Source organism: Balearica regulorum, chromosome 2 (genome assembly GCF_011004875.1).
Source record: "Balearica regulorum gibbericeps isolate bBalReg1 chromosome 2, bBalReg1.pri, whole genome shotgun sequence".
NCBI classification, from domain to species: Eukaryota; Metazoa; Chordata; class Aves; order Gruiformes; family Gruidae; genus Balearica; species Balearica regulorum.
The window spans coordinates 164,808,557-164,825,295 of NC_046185.1; the positions used below are offsets into that span (position 1 = coordinate 164,808,557).

The window sequence follows — 16,739 nt, forward strand, 5'->3', positions numbered from 1 at the left end:
GAAAACTGCACTTTGTCAGCTTTATATATGGACTTTTGTTCTCTCTATTGCACAAATATCAAATGTATAAGGATGGATTAGAAATAATGATCTGTGTACCCTGCCCATCTACAATAGAGTAGAATGACGTGAAGTATCTATCTCAAATCAAAGTGGAGTGGACCTCTGTTTCATGCTGCATGAAATCTTAGCATTGTTGTAAATATAAAAGTAATAAAAATCCTGGTTTTAAGCTTAATACCTCTTAAGAGCCAGATGACACTGGTGAAGCTGAATGTTTCTATTTCATAATGACATTTTAAATCTGAAATTCATTGGGAAATAATTACAGCAATATATAAATGTTTGTACTTTCCAAATATTTTATTTCTGCAGTGTACATGTTGTCTTTGGACTGGTTATTTCTGGTTTTGAAGTAATAGAACAAATAGAAAATCTGAAAACTGATACTGCAAGTAGGCCCTATGCAGATGTACGAGTTATTGACTGTGGGGTGCTTGTTACAAAATCAGCAAAAGATGGTAAGCATACATATATCTGAAGTTAATTGAATGTTGAGAACTGTTTTCAGAGAGTATAAAAATTATGCCAACATCTAGAAATCAATATGATGAATCTCTAGAATTCTAATTAATTCTTACAAGCCTTTAAAACTTAAATCTTGGTGTAAATGAGGAAGGCTCAGCAAGGGAAAAGGTTTTCTGACCTAAACGTTTGTGCCTTGGAAAACATATGCTTGTTTCCTATTCTCCTTAATTAATGTCTGAGGTTAATGTGACCTATTCAAAAAGTGATTAGAACTTATTTTTCTGAGTTTGAAAGAGACACAAACATAAGCTTTTCTTGAAGTGGAATTTTGTGCATTTTCCAAAGGTTTATTTTAAGATCATGTAACGTTAATTCATGCAGTATATGTGGTCAACATAATTTTCCTTTTCATGAGAATTCATAGGGAATAAATTAACTATATGTTTGGACAGTTGCTGTAAAGTAGTGGAGTGTTACAAGTTTTAGTTTTTTCTACTTCACTTTTGACTTTCCTTAAGGATAATGTGCTTATTTATGTCCTTTAGAGAAAGTCAAGAGGATAGATAATGTACAAGTATGAGGATGTAGAAAGGAGAGAATGACAAAGTTTTAGAAATAAGACGTATACAGCTGAGACTAACTCTTTCTTGAGCTTTATTTTGTAGCCTGTGCATTGCTTTATAAAGAAACTAATTTTTTTTACCATAAATGGTCTTTACTTATGCGTGTATTCTATTCTAACCCAAAGGTGTGAATTCAGTGTTATAACCTAAAATACATTTTCAAAGCAGAAAAGGGGGGGGGGGGCAGTGCATCGTCCTTCTTAATTACATTTATTCCTCAGCCTTTCTTTATATTAGCTTGGCACAAGTTAATGTTCAAGTTCAGTTATAAACTTACTGTGTATTAATTTTAAAAATGTTTTGACTTTCCAGCCATATGTTTTATTATATGGTAGAAGTTGTGCACGGAAGTTCTTATAGTTTACTTCATAGCAACTAAAGGAATTTTTTTACAGCTATGGAAAATTATTGGTGTGAGTTTAGACTGGAAACAATTATATGACTTTATTATTGTACTTCAATGCAACTCACTGAAAAAATTCACAGCTTCTCTGAAGCAGTACGGGTGTGTGTGTATACATCTATAAAACTGTATATTTTGTGCTGTGTATATACACGCTATACACATATGCACATGTACACCCTGTAAATTTAAAATATCTGTCTTAAGCTTTGGAGAAGAAGAAGAAAGTATGTTCTGACTCAGAAGCTTCAGACTCCTCCTCTAGTGCATCCAGCTCTTCAGAAACTTCATCTGAAAGTGCAGCTGAAAATGAAAGAAGCAGAAGAAGAAAGCGTAAAAGAAGAACTAAAACCAAACAATCAAGAAAACGAAGAAAGGAGGAGAGGAAGAAAGAGGATCCAAGGTGCAAGCGGATCTCAAACCAAAGACGGTGACTAGTCTCTTAAATTTCAGAATTTCAGAGAAATTCTACTTTTTTTCATGAAATACTTGAGCAATGAATATGAAGGTGCTTCCATTCTATAAGTTTGAGTTTTGATGGTTGACTTTTTTAATAAACTCAAAAAATAAAAAGCTGAGCTTGTTGGGTAGCTGCTTCTATGAAACAATTTAAGATCTTTATAGATAGATAGAAGCTAGAGCAACTTTGAAGTAAGTCTCAGCATGCTAAAGTATTTAGGACTCACTATGCCTGTGTTATAGTGAAACATTAGGCAAATAAGAGATCTTTGCTTTATATTTGCTTATATTTTAAAAATATTTCATGACAAGTGGCAAATTAAAAGCAAAATATTTGCTATGAAGCTAGAACTGAATCTTCTTTCCAATAACAATGCATCATCCTTTCTTTAGCATAAAATGAGTTGTTAATGAAATACATTTTGGTTGTTAAGCCATCTTAAGGCTCAAAGCATCATATGGGTTTGTTGTGGAATTCGCTTTGAAAAGCGATGTGTATCAGTTGACACTTAATTTTGATTTATCAACTTATTTTTTGCCATAGAAGCCTTTCTGACAAGAGTGATGTAACAGAAAAAGCACTCGATGTTAGCACAAAGAGGGACAAACCTGTGGTACGTCCTGAAGAAATTCCCCCAGTGCCTGAAAACAGATTTTTGCTAAGAAGAGATGTGCCTGTCGTCAATGCAGAACCTGAACCGTAAGAAGCTCTCTTACTATGTTGACTTGGTGAAAGCTATGCATAGAATTTTCCTGCTAACATTGTGTTACTAGCACTGATAGCAAATGATGGATGTAGCATTAGAGATTCTAAATGAGGTAGTTTTATTGTCTTTTTTACAGTTTTCTTTATAATACTCCATACAACCTGTGTCAGGGTTTTTCAGTGAAATCTAATGAGTTAGTTTCATTGGTCCTTAAGGATAGTGCATGTTACGACCTTAAACTCAATTACAGATGATGCAAAAAAAGAGTTGTTAGTTCCAGAGGAAATTTTGCAATGTAAACCACAGCAAATATTTGATCGCAAGATAGACTTGATTGGGAGAGATGATTTTTTCATCTTAGACTGAAGAAGAAACTTTGGTTCAAAACCAGTCAGCTGGAATTTCATGACCCGTCTATGACTTTGAGAATAACAGAAAATACTCTTCTTTTGATGCAAAGGAAGTCATGAGTTCATAAGTTATTTTTAATTTGTGCTTTGTGCTTCTAAATTGCAGTTAGGTTCTTTTTCTATCATAGTTCTTTGCTTTTGGACTCAGATGAGCTAATGCATTACACTGTCAGATATCTCTAAAATTAGTTTGGTGGGTTTTTTTATTTCAGTTAATGGTATAGTCTCCTGTAAGCCTTTTCTTGAAACATTACTCATGTTTCCAAAGCCTTAGTAACTGCTTCTTTAGAGGATATTACAGAAACTGTAAAAAGGAGTGCTGAATGACCTCGTCTTGCTTAGGTGAGAAGCAAGGCTTTAGAACCTGCAGACCATAGAGAATTGCCATTCCCTACGCTAAGGCATTGTTGTGGAACTGCTGAGATCCTGAAACTATTCTGTCCATGTTGTCTTTGTGGTTTGAAAGCCACATACCACTTCAACAGAGTACTTTGCAAGTTCATTGCTAGCATTTATTTACAGGTAGAGAGGTCAGGCTATACGTTTGGTTGAAAAGAAGTGTATGTTGATTTGTCTCTCCTTGGAGGTGTGTCTTGCTTTATTTGTTGGAGAGTTCGCTTAGTTCTGCCATCTCAACAATTGAATAAGATGAATATTTTGCATGATTAATTTAAAATTGGTGTAAGTTAATTCTGGGGTTTTTTTCCATGTAAGCTCATATTTTATTAATTCATGTAGGAAGCTTCTTGATGCTACGCCAGTTCTGACTGACCAGAAACCATCGGTCTCAAAATCTGGACGAAAAATTAAAGGAAGAGGCACAATAGTATGTGACAGGTTTTTTGTTTTTTCTTTTCTCTGACCCAGAGTATGTTTTCTGACCTTGAGCTTTGAATTTCCTTGGAGGCTTTGTGTGACACTTTAACTGTTGTTGACATGTTGTAGATTCTAGCTTAGAAGATTGAAATATTGTTGCCAGGTAGTTCATTTTATAATGCTTTTTTTCCATCCCTGCCATTATCTTGTTACTTAAAGATTGGTTGGGAAAACAAATGTTTACTTCTCAGCTATGAGAAGTCTTCAAACATAAGAATAAAATTATTTCTTTTTAAGTATTGAAATTAATTCAGCCAGATTCATCCCACGTGAACCCCCAGATCTAAAGTAATGAGAAGTGACAAGAGTTTTTACTCTTCTCCACTTGTTGGATTTTCTTGCTGTGTCTGTTAAGCATTAGGACTGTAATGTTTAACAGTAGACAAAGCTGTTCTACAATGACCTAAGTGTATACAGCCCCTTCTGATGTATATTGTGGTATTTGCATCTTCTGATGGTTGTGCATACATTGCTGAGAAACAACTGTTTCGTTGGCAACTTTGGCAGAATTGCTTTCATTGTTTGTTCTGCTTTTTGATATTTTAAATCAACCTTGTATTTCTTTCTTGTAGCTACTTAATGTAGTTCATCAAATTTCATCAACTGTCCTGGCTGAGATCAAGTCTGTGTAATATCATAATGACACTGCATGGGCAAGAAGTAACTTCTTTGCAGTGCTGGTAGTGAAGTATTTTTACAGATTTGCAGACTTAGTCCTCTTTTTTTCCTGCTGTCTTCTCCGAAGACTGCCAGAAGCAAAAGGTTTTCTTGTCTTTTCTCTAATAACCCATAATACAGGGCTCAGAACACTGCATAGCTACGCTGTTGTTTTTCAGTCAGTAGAAAAGGGAGATAGTAAGAAAAGCTTTTGTAATTGTACATTTGATTTTGACAGATTTCAAATCATAGCATACCGTGACTGAGCATATTCTTCCCCTTTAGAATGTTTTCCTGGATCACTTTAGCAGGTGGCATTTGGGTAACCATAAGCCAAACCAAGGCTTGGTATTGCCAAATCGTTTTGCAAATAGAAGTCCTCAAAAAAAAAAAAAAAAAAATTCAGAGAGAGAGATCAATAACTGTATAGCTGAAGCCACTTTTCATTAGAATGGTCTTAACTGAGACTCCTCTGAGCATGATTTTCTTATGTGACAGCCACTGGATTTGAGAAGTACTTTTCTACTGATCCCCATGATGCAATTAATTTAAGCCACAAAATTAATGGCTTAGATGGCCGTAGTGTGGAGCAAGGTATTGTAGTGTTTGAGCCTTGCCTGAAGACCTACCATTTTTTGCCAGCCTTGATATTAGATCTGATAGCTGTCTTTGCTACAAATGAAACCACCAGATGCATTTGACACTTGTGATAGCCACTAAAGGAAGCCTTTTAAATGGAATGTTTTGAAATATTTATGTAAATAAAGACTTTTGGAAAAATAGCTTAAAGCTGAGTGGAATTGGCTTTTGCCAGGGATTTGGGTGTCTGCCTTGGTTTTTTTTGTAATTTTGGCACACTCTTGGCAAAATTAAGAATGAAAACCAGTAATACCAGAAATAATTTAGGGCTAGCAATTAGTTGGAGAAACACATTTTTCTGCTATCTCTAATAGTCTTGATTAGCAATGATATCTATCCAGGGTGAACTTGTTTGATGTTTTTCAAAATACTCATTTGTAGTTTTGAATCCTCTCAGGTGCTGAGAGACTCTTGAGTGTAATATGAGAGAATTAGGGAGGTTCATGAAACTTTTGCAACCTGCTATATTTTATTCACCTGTAAAAGCTTTATCTTTTAAGTAGTCATTGCTTCAGCTCAAGGGATAGGGAAGCTCCAAATCTTCATGGCAGGTTATCTTTATTCTTTTTTTATATAAACAGGATCTCTTTAAGACTTCTTCCTGTAATTAACTGAATAAACCAATGCATACACCTTTCTGGTTTTATTCTGGGGAGCAGTATTTTTTTTTTTTTTCACATATTGCTTGCTTTAAGTGGCTCAAAATAATTGAGTAAAATACAGATGTCTGTCTTTATTGAGTCAAGGAGCATCTAATTTCCTCACAAAATTTACCTAAGTGTGTATCCAACTGGGTAATGGAAAATAATGAGTTAGCAATATTAGAGTTTTTTCTTGGCTGCACAAGTAGCTCATGTTGCCTACTTAAATGCTGTGCCTAAGTATAATTTTAAGTATGAAGCTTAATGACACTTTTGTGCAACACCTTTTTTTGATATGTTTTTTTTCCCTCCTTTGCTTGGAAGGTGTCTCCTAAACTGGATTCACATTTCCGAAGAGCTGAACAGCAGTAACTTTTGAAATAGGGCTTGTTCAATGCCAAGGTGGATGGGGCTTTGGGCAACCTGGTCTAGTGGAGGGTGTCTGTGCCCACGGCAGGGGGGGGCTGGAACTAGATGGGCTTTAAGGTCCCTTCCAACCCAAACCATTCAACGATTCCGATTTATTCATACAAGCAGTTCAGTGTCCACTAACTGAAGCGAAACATCTGTGCTTTAGTATCCTGAAAAAAAGTTGGTTATCTACAGTAATTGTGTTATTCCAAAAGGTGTTACATAAAGGGAATCCGTGACTTCTTCCTTGATTCTTCCTTTTACGTTCTGAAAAAATGGGTTAGCTGCTGGCCCCTCTCGAGCATTGTGAAATGCTTTCGGAGTATGAAAAGATAGTTAGCTATGTAATCCAGTCTCACATGCAGGATATGTGCATACCAAAAGTGAGTATTTTTGACAGGAAAACTAGAATTTGTGTTTTCTTCATGGACTTTGTGTGGATAATGTTGTCTGGCTTGTGTTACAAAGATGCATGCAAAATCTGTTGAAGAGACACCATATATTTTCTGTATTATAAAGTCTCTTTTAAAGAAAAATATATTGTGCAACTATCTTCCGTCGCTTTCATAGCGGTATCACACCCCACCTCGATCACGATCGTGTTCTGAATCCGACGATGACGAAAGCAGTGAGACCCCTCCTCACTGGAAAGAAGAAATGCAGAGATTACGAACATATAGACCACCTAGTGGAGAAAAGTGGAGTAAAGGCGATAAGTAAGATCCTTACTACAAACTTAAAATGTCTTGGTTTTTACACAAGCTTTAATAGATTGTGTAGATGTATCATGTCATTCATGTTTAAATAAAAAATGTAAATGTCTTTGTGGTTAACACATTCCATTTAAATTCCAAAAATTAGAAGTGGAAAACTTTCTTAAAACCTTTCTACTTTGCTAATTGACACTTTTCAGTGTGTGTTCATCTGGTGTCACAAAGAATTATTTCTGATGGTGCCATTGTGAATACTTCTTAAATAATTCATTGACCTGTCCAGTTTCCTGTTGCTTTCCATGGAGCTAGTCATTTCAGATTTCCTTTAGCCCCAAACTTGGTTATATAGTTTCTTTGGATACCAAATAAGACAATCAAATCCACCAATCCAATATTGTTGTAGATGTATGTTCTTCCTGCAGTTGCAAACTCTGTGATGGAGAATTTCCGATGACTTGATACTAAAGATGATCATCTATCAAATTATAATAGATAAACCTCAAGAGGAAAACTGAAGAATATTGTATATAATTGTTATTGAACAATCAGAGGTGTTTCTGATAGCTCTTTTTGTATACTGAGTGCATTCAGTTTATTGCTGTATTGCAGTGTACCAGCTAAAAGAATACTAAATAAGATGATTGTTTTAAAAATTTGTATTTAGGTGTGGTTTAAGAATCCTATAGTTGTAGAGGTCAAAGTCCTCTGTGGACTAGGGTAATTAAAACGTGGAAGTCTCTTTACACAGGTTCTACAATAAGCAAAACTTGCTGATGTTGGCTAATCAATTTCTCATAGAGAAGTAGCTCTCTTGATAGTGATATAATTCCATATCTTAAAAAGAGTGTAACAAGCTCAGTCAAAACACTATTTTCTGGTAGTAAAGGGGGGTGTGTGTGTGTGTGTGTGTGTTGGGTTTTGTTTGTTTGTTTAAATTTAATTAATTGCATTGGAGGTAGGGAAAAATATCTGAAGTTTTAAAAGAATTTCCACTTAGTGTGGGACTTACTTGTTTTCTAGGTTGAGTGACCCATGTACAAGCAGATGGGACGAAAGAAGTGCATCCCGGAGATCAAGATCTTGGTCACATAATGGTTATTCAGATCTAAGTATTGTGAGATATTCTAGCCATCACAAAAAGCACAGAAAAGAGAAGAAGAAGGTGAAACATAAAAAGAAATCTAAAAAGCAGAAGCATTTCAAGAAGCACAAGCAAACGAAAAGAAAGAAAACATCAGCCTCATCAGATAGAGAATCCTCTCATTCCTTCCTCAGGAGGACAAAATCATCTTGTGATCGTGAGAGGAAATCTCGTTCTTCTTCATTGTCTTCTAGACATTCATCCAGAAGAGACTGGTCTAAATCCGATAAGGAGGACCAGAGCTCATCGACTTTATCAAGCAGAGGGACTCGATCATACTACAGGTCCAGGTCCAGATCTAGGTCTAAATCAAGATCTTATTCCCGAAGAAGTTCTAGATCAAGATCAGCCTCTAAATCATCATGTTCTCGAAGTAGATCAAGGTCAAGTTCTAACCCTAGGCATCAAAAGACAGTTTCCAATTCTCCACAAAATATTGCAACGCGATTAAATGAAAATAAGTTGAACAAGGCTGAGCCTGTACGAGCAGTTATACTCCCAAGTGATAAAGTTATCGTACCACCAGTTGTCCCAGAAAATCTCCCTGTTATACCCTTAAGTGACAGTCCACCGCCTTCAAGGTGGAAACCTGGGCAGAAACCATGGAAACCATCTTATGAGCGAATTCAGGAAATGAAAGCTAAAACAACCCATTTAATACCTGCGCAAACTAATTACAATTTAGTAGTCATTAAAGAGGCTAACACTTCTTCCTCATATCGTAAGCGACAAAGGAGTTCAGATAGCGATCGAAGTGGTTATTCCAAATATCGTAGTGACAGAAGCTCAGATAGTTGGCCAAGATCAAGAAGCAGGTCCTCTCGAAGTAGGTCATACTCAAGATCTTATACAAGATCTAGAAGTCCATCTAGCTCTAGGACAAAATCTCGTTCTTCTGGCAGATCACCATCGCTGAGTAAATACCGCAGTGACAGGTCAGGTTATAGTGAGTCAACATCTTACTATTCCCTTAGTGATGATGATAGACGCAGAAACAAAAGAAAATCCGCATCAAGTGATCAAAAAGCTCGTCCTCTTAAACTGAGGCAAGAAACAAGCTCTGAAAGTACTCACCCTTATAAGTGTACAAAAGACTATGATGAGTCTTCTCAAGGATTGAAAGAGAGTGACAGTTTATCATCTTCAGACCTCTCTACTGACAGTGAGCGTTCTGCCAAAATGAAAGTAGTCCAAGAAAAAGAAGGCCGTTTCCAATTAGAAGGAGATACTCAGAAACAGGATAAAAATAGCCTAAGTTCTGAGAGAGGGGAGGAGAAATCCAAGTGTGAGCGGGATTCTGATCATGCTAAAAAGAAAGCAGTTAGGGAGAAATCTTCTGAGCAACCTAGAGGTGGTGCAAAAACTAAACGAAAATCTTATTCGGGTAGTAAATGGGACTCTGAATCAAATTCTGAGAGAGGTGAGGCAAGGCATAATCGGGGAGATTCTAGACCTTCCTCTAGTAAAGAAGAAGGAGAGGCCACGTCAGGATCTGATACAGAGCTTAGCATTACCAAAAGGATAAAAAAACAATCAAATTCTTCAGAAGGCTTTCTGGATTCTGATTGTACATGGAAGACAAGCAAACAGTTGTCATCTTCTGAATCTGAGAGTTCTTGTTCTAGCTCAACAAATGTTAGAGGAAAGTCAAAAAAACACAAACATGGATCAAAAAAAACTCTTAAAAAATCACATTCCAAAAAAACAAAAGAAAAATCAAAAGGGAAAAAGGAGAAGACACACAAAGTTCAGAAAAGAAAAGAAATGTTTCACTGGCAGCCCCCCCTGGAGTTTGGTGAAGAAGATGATGATGAGATAAATGAAAAGCCAGTTACCAAGGATGATAAAAAAGAAAAGCAACTTACCAGGGACATAAAGGATAAAACCCAAGTTTGTGAAAAGGATGAACTAGTCAAAGATAAAATGGGAAATGGTGGAAAGTCTGGTGCAGATGAAAACCTTTTAGGTAAAACCACTACGTGTGATGCTTCACCAGATCCCAGCAATTTTAATAAAGACAGCATTGAAACAAATGCTTCAACCAGTGTTTTAAACTCAGAAATAAATGTGACCACTTGCAAGGATGAGATTAAACAAGTTGAAGACAGTAACCAGAACGGATTGGAAGATGTTATTCAGACAGATGACAACATGGAGATTTGTACTCCAGATCGTAACTCGCCAGGGAAGGTCGATGTGGATGTTTTGTCTCCTGTCATTCTCTCTGCTAAACCTCAGGCTTTAAGTGCTAGTGTAAGCAAAGATTTACAGGTTGAGACCCCTGAACAGGATGCTGTCAAACTAGGAAACAATATTAAAGACTTTATTAATATTAAAGAAGAAAAAGAAACAGGAAGGCAAGAAAATAACTCTGTCCCTGTGTCCAGTGCTAAAGACTGTAGCTTAAAAAGTGAAATTACTGAAAATACACAAAGCAGTACAGTAGATAATAAATGGAAGCCTTTGCAAGGTGTTGGTAACTTACAACCAGCAACAATTAGTACTGCCGCAGAAGTTAAGAACGTAGCTTCAGCACCGGAGCCTAAACCAGCAGGTTTAAGAATTGAAATAAAAGCTAAAAATAAAGTAAGGCCTGGATCTCTGTTTGATGAAGTTAGAAAAACAGCACGACTAAATCGAAGGCCAAGGAACCAAGAAAGTTCTAGTGAGGAAGAATCTCCAAGTAGAGATGACAACAGCCCGTCCAGGAGTCTCACTAGGTCACGAAGTAAATCTGAATCTAAATCCAGACACAGAACAAGGTCCATATCTTACAGCCACTCAAGAAGTCGATCCCGAAGTTCTACATATTCCTATAGGTAAGAAGTTTCTGCTATTCCCACAGCCTACTCTGTTAACTTGAAAGTTCTGATATTTTTAAGGCAGTTTTCTCAAGTCACGTTTTTCTTTTAAACAACTCTGTGTGATTTAGCAAGTATAGAATAAATATTTGGCTTAAAAGATAGAGCTTTATACTGCTTTTGCTTCCTGTTTTCTGCTGCTCTTCTCTTGAGTTACATTCTATTTTGTGCTTTTCAAAGTTGTTCATTGATTGTAGGTCACGAAGCTACACAAGAAGCCGAAGCAGAGGATGGTATAGTAGAGATCGGTCAAGAAGTCGAAGTAGTTCTTACCACAGTTACAAGAGTCGTAGGTAAGTTTCTGTAAATGGAGGTGGGCTTGGGGTGTATTACAAAACCAGTAAATTAGGCGCAGCAGTCTGATGCTTCAGTCTCTGAGCGGGTTGGAAATGTGCTTAGCTATTGCATACTGCCGTCTGCAGCATCTGCTTGAAATGTGCTAGTTGGAATAGTCAGATTTCAAAACTTCCTGTTTCGGAAAAATAATTTTGTTTAATGTTTTGTAATATGGATAAGGAATTCTGAACAAAACATGTTCCTCTCCTCTTGCTCCCCCTCTCCCCCCTGCTCTCTTCAGCGCTTGTTTCTGATGAACTTAAAAAGTCTCTCTGTTTTTGTCAGTCGAACCTACAGTAGAAGTAGATCCCGAAGTAGTTCTTACGGTCATCATAGTCGATCCAGGTATGGATTATAGTTTTATACAAACTGCAATAATGTACTTATAATAATAATAATATCTTAGAATACCCATTTGTCTATGGTACTTAACACCGTATCAAGATAGCAACTTGAATCAAAGAAAAATCAACATAAGACACTTTTAAAAGCTGAAAAATAACCAAATCATCCTGGCATTACAGTTCTAGGTGATAAGTAATAGTGAACACATTCCTCTTTTTATTGTTGAAATAAAATTGAGTTACAAATGGAATAACTTTTTTACTTGTTTTCAGAAGTATTAGCAAACGAGATTTTTACTACATCTACAATTTATCGAGAAAACACAAAACTTTTTAAATGCTTAGTAAGTCTTGTCTAGATTTAATAAATTTGAGACTTTTACTGTTGTTTTGAAGATGCTTGTTCTTGTATTTAAAATTTTATAAAACGTAGAATTATTGTTTGCCACATTCTTCAAAAGTAATTTCTATATAGCTGCTCATCTCTGAATATAAATCTTTAAAACATACACTTAAATAGCATTTTAGACAAGACATTGTAAATTTACAATTACTTTCTTTTCCCTTTAAAGCAGGTCATATACCTATGATAGTTACTATAGCAGAAGTCGAAGTAGGAGTAAAAGGAGTGACAGCTATCGAAGATCTAGGAGTTATGATCGGCGATCCAGGTATGTTTTTTGCTAGCATATTTGACGCTATATTTATACAAAAGAATTTACAAGATACATACTTAGGATGTTCATGAAGGCTAATCCTTTTTTTCCCACCCAAGCATAAAAAAATACGTTGTCACCAAAAGTAATAATTAAAAACAATTAAAATTAGACCAAGCGTGTGAGTGAGGAAATCAGAATTTCTGACATACTAAATTAAAGGATGAGGAAGAAACTAGGATAAGAAGGATTTGAGAAGTCTCCAGTTCATTGTATTTATCCATTCAAAGTAAGCACGTTTGGGGGTTTTTTAATAATTTTTTTCTTGAAAACAACAATGAACTAGCTCTCAAGATTTAAATCAAGTATCCTGTTAAGGATTAAAAGCTACCTGGTATGCAAAGAATTCCATTGGATGCTAAAGTCTTTTTGGTTAGACTGCAAAAAATGGATTTAAAAAAAAAAAATTGAAAGGGAAATGAAAAATTGCAGTGCTATCCAGAATTAACTTTTAACTTCGTAGAACATTAACTTCAAAGAACACTTTTACCTGCAAATTTAGTATGCTTCTGATGAATTTAGGATAAATTTTATTCTGCTCGATTCAGAGGAATGATGTAGGTGTAAATGAGCACACTTCACAAAGATTGGAAGTGGAACAGGATGGAGAAACAATTTGTTTTGTATTTTTTCACGTCCCAGATTAGTCAGTGGTAAATCAGGCAGATCTGCCTACTGTAAATTTTTGTCCTCAGCTGTCCTCATACTCATTTTTTCATAAATTCGTACCAGCTTTTAATGGACTTTGCTCTCGCCCATTTCTCCATCTAGTCTTGACAGTAAGACAACTTCCATCTTGTGTTTGCAGGGAAATTGAGATTAACGAAGAGTGTGGAAATAGATTTACATAATCATTGGTTTAGGATGTTGAGAAGCTTCAGAGAAACAATGTTGAATGAGGATATGCTCATCTTGCGTTTTAGAAAGCTTTCCTTACAGGCCAGAAAATCTCTAATGAAAGTTTATTCTGTGTAATTTGAATATGTCCTGTGGCTTGTCTGAAACCATCTGGACTCTGTCTTGATGTTTGGCCAGGTGCTGAGCTTGGAAGTCTTCTGGATAAGCCAAAACAATTTTAATCTACAACTTCCACTCTGCAGACACTCACACACTCCTGTTGTTGTTATGGGGCTTAATTCTTAAGACCCTTCTTCGAACAAAAAGTTGCAATATATAAAGCAAGGATTTGTGAAATTATCTGAGTTGAGAAATGCTTGCAATATGAAATTATATTTGTTAGCATATACTTTTCAGTCAGCTATTAGTGTTTACAAAACCAGTTATTTTGGATGATTTCTTAGCTGTATCAGAGAAAGCAAGAAATTTCGTAGTTACAAACCCAGTTTGAATTTGAGTTACACAGGGTCTTCATTATGTAATATTAACATTTCAATTTTGAATGTCCCTTAATGAATACTTCAGTTATATGAAATATGATCCTGTAAAAGACTTCTTGGACGTTTTCTTCTTGTCTTGCGTATGTCTGACGCTTTTTTTACATGATACAATTCTGAATTTGAGGCTGAAAATACAATGTTGAAGCATTCTGATCTTTTCTTTGTAGATCTTACGGCTCTGACAGTGAAAGTGATCGCAGTTACTCTAACAATCGAAGTCCCAGTGAAAGCAGCAGATACAGCTGAAAATGGCTCTCTGATGATGGAAACTGTAATTAATAATTTTTTCAGTGTTATGTTTAAAAAAACCAAACCTGTTTTGACAGTGTCACAAGTGAAGTTGAAGGATGTTTACTGAGTTAGCTGAAACTTTTTACTGTTTAACAGTGAACTCATTTGACTGACTGTATACTTAGAGAGAGAAGTACTGAGCTCAACTCAACTGATTATTTTTTTTACGTCAGATCCTACTTTTACAAAATAGGAAAAAATCTGACCAGTTTTATTTCCTTGAATTGGATTTTCCAAGCCATGAATGACACCATTTTTCTGGGTGCAGCAATCAGTACTGTCTTCAGTTTATAAACACCTTAGGGCTTTCTGCCTGTTACTATTAAATATATGTTAGCAACTATAAAACTGTGAAGAAAACTTCCTACAAAGGCTGCCATTTCTAGTGTATTGAAATGTTTTTTGTAATGCTCGAAGATGGGTTCCATGCTGTCTTGTTTGTTTATTGCATTATATACACATATGTACACAACAACTTGGTGATGAAAACAAAGACTGCCACTCTGTCTTAATCCTTACCGTACTGTGATAGTACAGAAGTCTGCTGAAAAGACAGCTTATGCACAGTGGGAATTGTCAAACTGACGAGCGGTGAGCAAAAATGTGATGAATTACTTTTGATCTTAGCATCCAACTTATCTAAACTTTTATGCTTAAAAGTGAATTTTGTGATAAACAGCAATGTTCTTAAGTGAAACTGAAATTCCCTTTGAATTTGTATTACAGTGCTTGGCACACTTCGACATATTTTGAAGTTGAATGTTGTAAACTGAGTATATCATGAGTTTGTTCAAAATGCTTTTTTAAAAACTTAGGTGATGATAATTTTTTGAGAAACCAAACCATAATGGTTCCTTTATAAAAATATCTGTAGAGGTATCCCATTTGCCATAGGGAATATTGGATATTGATATTGCAGATATTAAACTATATATTATTAGTGATATAACTACAAAAATACTAGTATGCCTGACAAAAAGCATGGACAATACTTTCAAAGTAAAGTTTAATACCAAAAATTGACTACATGTTACAGGTAAATGGTTTGCAAAAAACCATAGATTTAAGCTGAAGAGCATTGAGTAATTTTTGCAATACTCTGAGTTGATTTAAAATAATTTGTAAAGTTTTTCAGTGTTTAGAAAGTTGTGTACTAAGAAACATTTTTTTAATGGTATAATGTAACCTGAAAAGTGGGGTCTGTAGTGAAAAAACAGACTAACGTAGCTTTATTACAGCTAATGAGTACTGTTGTATTATAATAGTTTTCATTACTGACTTTCTGTAATATCTTGAGATGCTTTCATTTTCTCAAATGTTTTCAAATATTGAAAATGATTTTTTTTTTAAATCTCATCAGGACCCAACAGCTTTGAAAATTAAAAGTGGTAATTTCTTGCTTAGACGTTGATTCATACTGTCTCTTTGATTGAATTAAGCTATCCCAAATTAGCTTTTGGTACACTTGTGAAACATGAAAAGGAAGTTCAAAGTGAAGTTTGAAGACTGTAATGATGCCCTCCATTTCTGTTCATGAACAGCTGAATAAGGCATTTGTACAACAAATTCAGTTTAAGGAATCTGTGTTCAGGTTGTTCACTTTCTATAAGAACCCAAAATTCTGGACTTACACCCTTCCTACTCCTGTAGTTCAATGAAAAAGTGTGTGCATGTAATTCTTTCAAATCAATTACTTTGTAAGCTTCTGATGTTTTTTTCGCATTAAGTACATTTATTACTCAAGTCAGTATACAGTTACAGACACGTTTTTAACAGTAGCAGCCATTTCAGAGCCCTGAACAAAGATTTCATTGCTAACTCAAGATAATGTTTGTTGCAGTTTCATAGTTTTAAGTACAAATGTAACTTGATTTTTTTCCCCTGAGAAAATAGAACTAGTGGGTTAGTGGTGTAACAAAATACACAGATACAAGCATTGCCATTCAACACTTTTTAGAGAAAATACTGTTCCGGAATCGGACTTTGTCATATTTCAGATCTGAGTTGACTTTTATTTTTAAGACTGGGAAAAGGTGATAGAAATATGGTCAATGAATTAATTTAAGTTGTCCAAAATCGGTGACATTGCAGTAATATCTATTTCGTATCTCAAATTAAAGCTTTATAAAGAAGTTCCATCTGGGAGATGGTTGGGGAAGGGTGTGAGGGAAGGGTGGGGGGGGAATATTTTTACTTAGTAAATTCTGTTAAATTGTGCTTCAGATTTAAAAAAAAAAACCCACACCACCCCTGGGCAGGTTTTCCAATGTTGGTCTACATTTTTGCAATTTTGTTATTCAAAAGCAGTTGCTATTTGTAAAATAAACTTTTGTACATATCTGCGAATGCTGTTTTCTCTACATCTGGAAAAATCTGTTGCTGCTTGAGGGGAAATGGGCAGGAAAATTAAAAATATAGTTCAATTTCTGCATCCGCTTTTGTCCCCTGCAAGACTTACATACGAGTTGCCTTTCCTTTTCCTGACCTACATAGAGAATGATTCCTCAGCAAGACGCTGTACTGGGTTTACATAGTAGTCGTTGGAGGAACAAATATTTTGAAATTTCCAAGTGATTTGAGGTCTTG

The 16,739-nt window shown here is 35.5% G+C and overlaps 1 protein-coding gene across 8 annotated transcripts in view; it reads left to right on the forward strand.

Moving 5' to 3' along the window:
- NKTR (natural killer cell triggering receptor) overlaps window positions 1-15,602 on the forward strand; it is a 43,681-nt gene extending 28,079 nt beyond the window's left edge. For 4 of the 8 annotated variants that reach the window (XM_075746819.1, XM_075746824.1, XM_075746818.1 and 1 more), the window contains 10 exons: window positions 376-521; window positions 1,762-1,984; window positions 2,558-2,713; window positions 3,869-3,956; window positions 6,925-7,070; window positions 8,088-11,027; window positions 11,267-11,362; window positions 11,691-11,750; window positions 12,322-12,420; window positions 14,030-15,602. In XM_075746819.1, the coding sequence (XP_075602934.1) occupies window positions 376-521; window positions 1,762-1,984; window positions 2,558-2,713; window positions 3,869-3,956; window positions 6,925-7,070; window positions 8,088-11,027; window positions 11,267-11,362; window positions 11,691-11,750; window positions 12,322-12,420; window positions 14,030-14,108 (4,033 nt within the window). In that variant the 3' untranslated portion in view covers window positions 14,109-15,602. The remainder of the gene's footprint in view (window positions 1-375; window positions 522-1,761; window positions 1,985-2,557; window positions 2,714-3,868; window positions 3,957-6,924; window positions 7,071-8,087; window positions 11,028-11,266; window positions 11,363-11,690; window positions 11,751-12,321; window positions 12,421-14,029) is intronic. The other 4 variants (XM_075746822.1, XM_075746821.1, XM_075746820.1 and 1 more) reach the window with 4 other exon arrangements.
- Window positions 15,603-16,739: the final 1,137 nt, after the last annotated feature.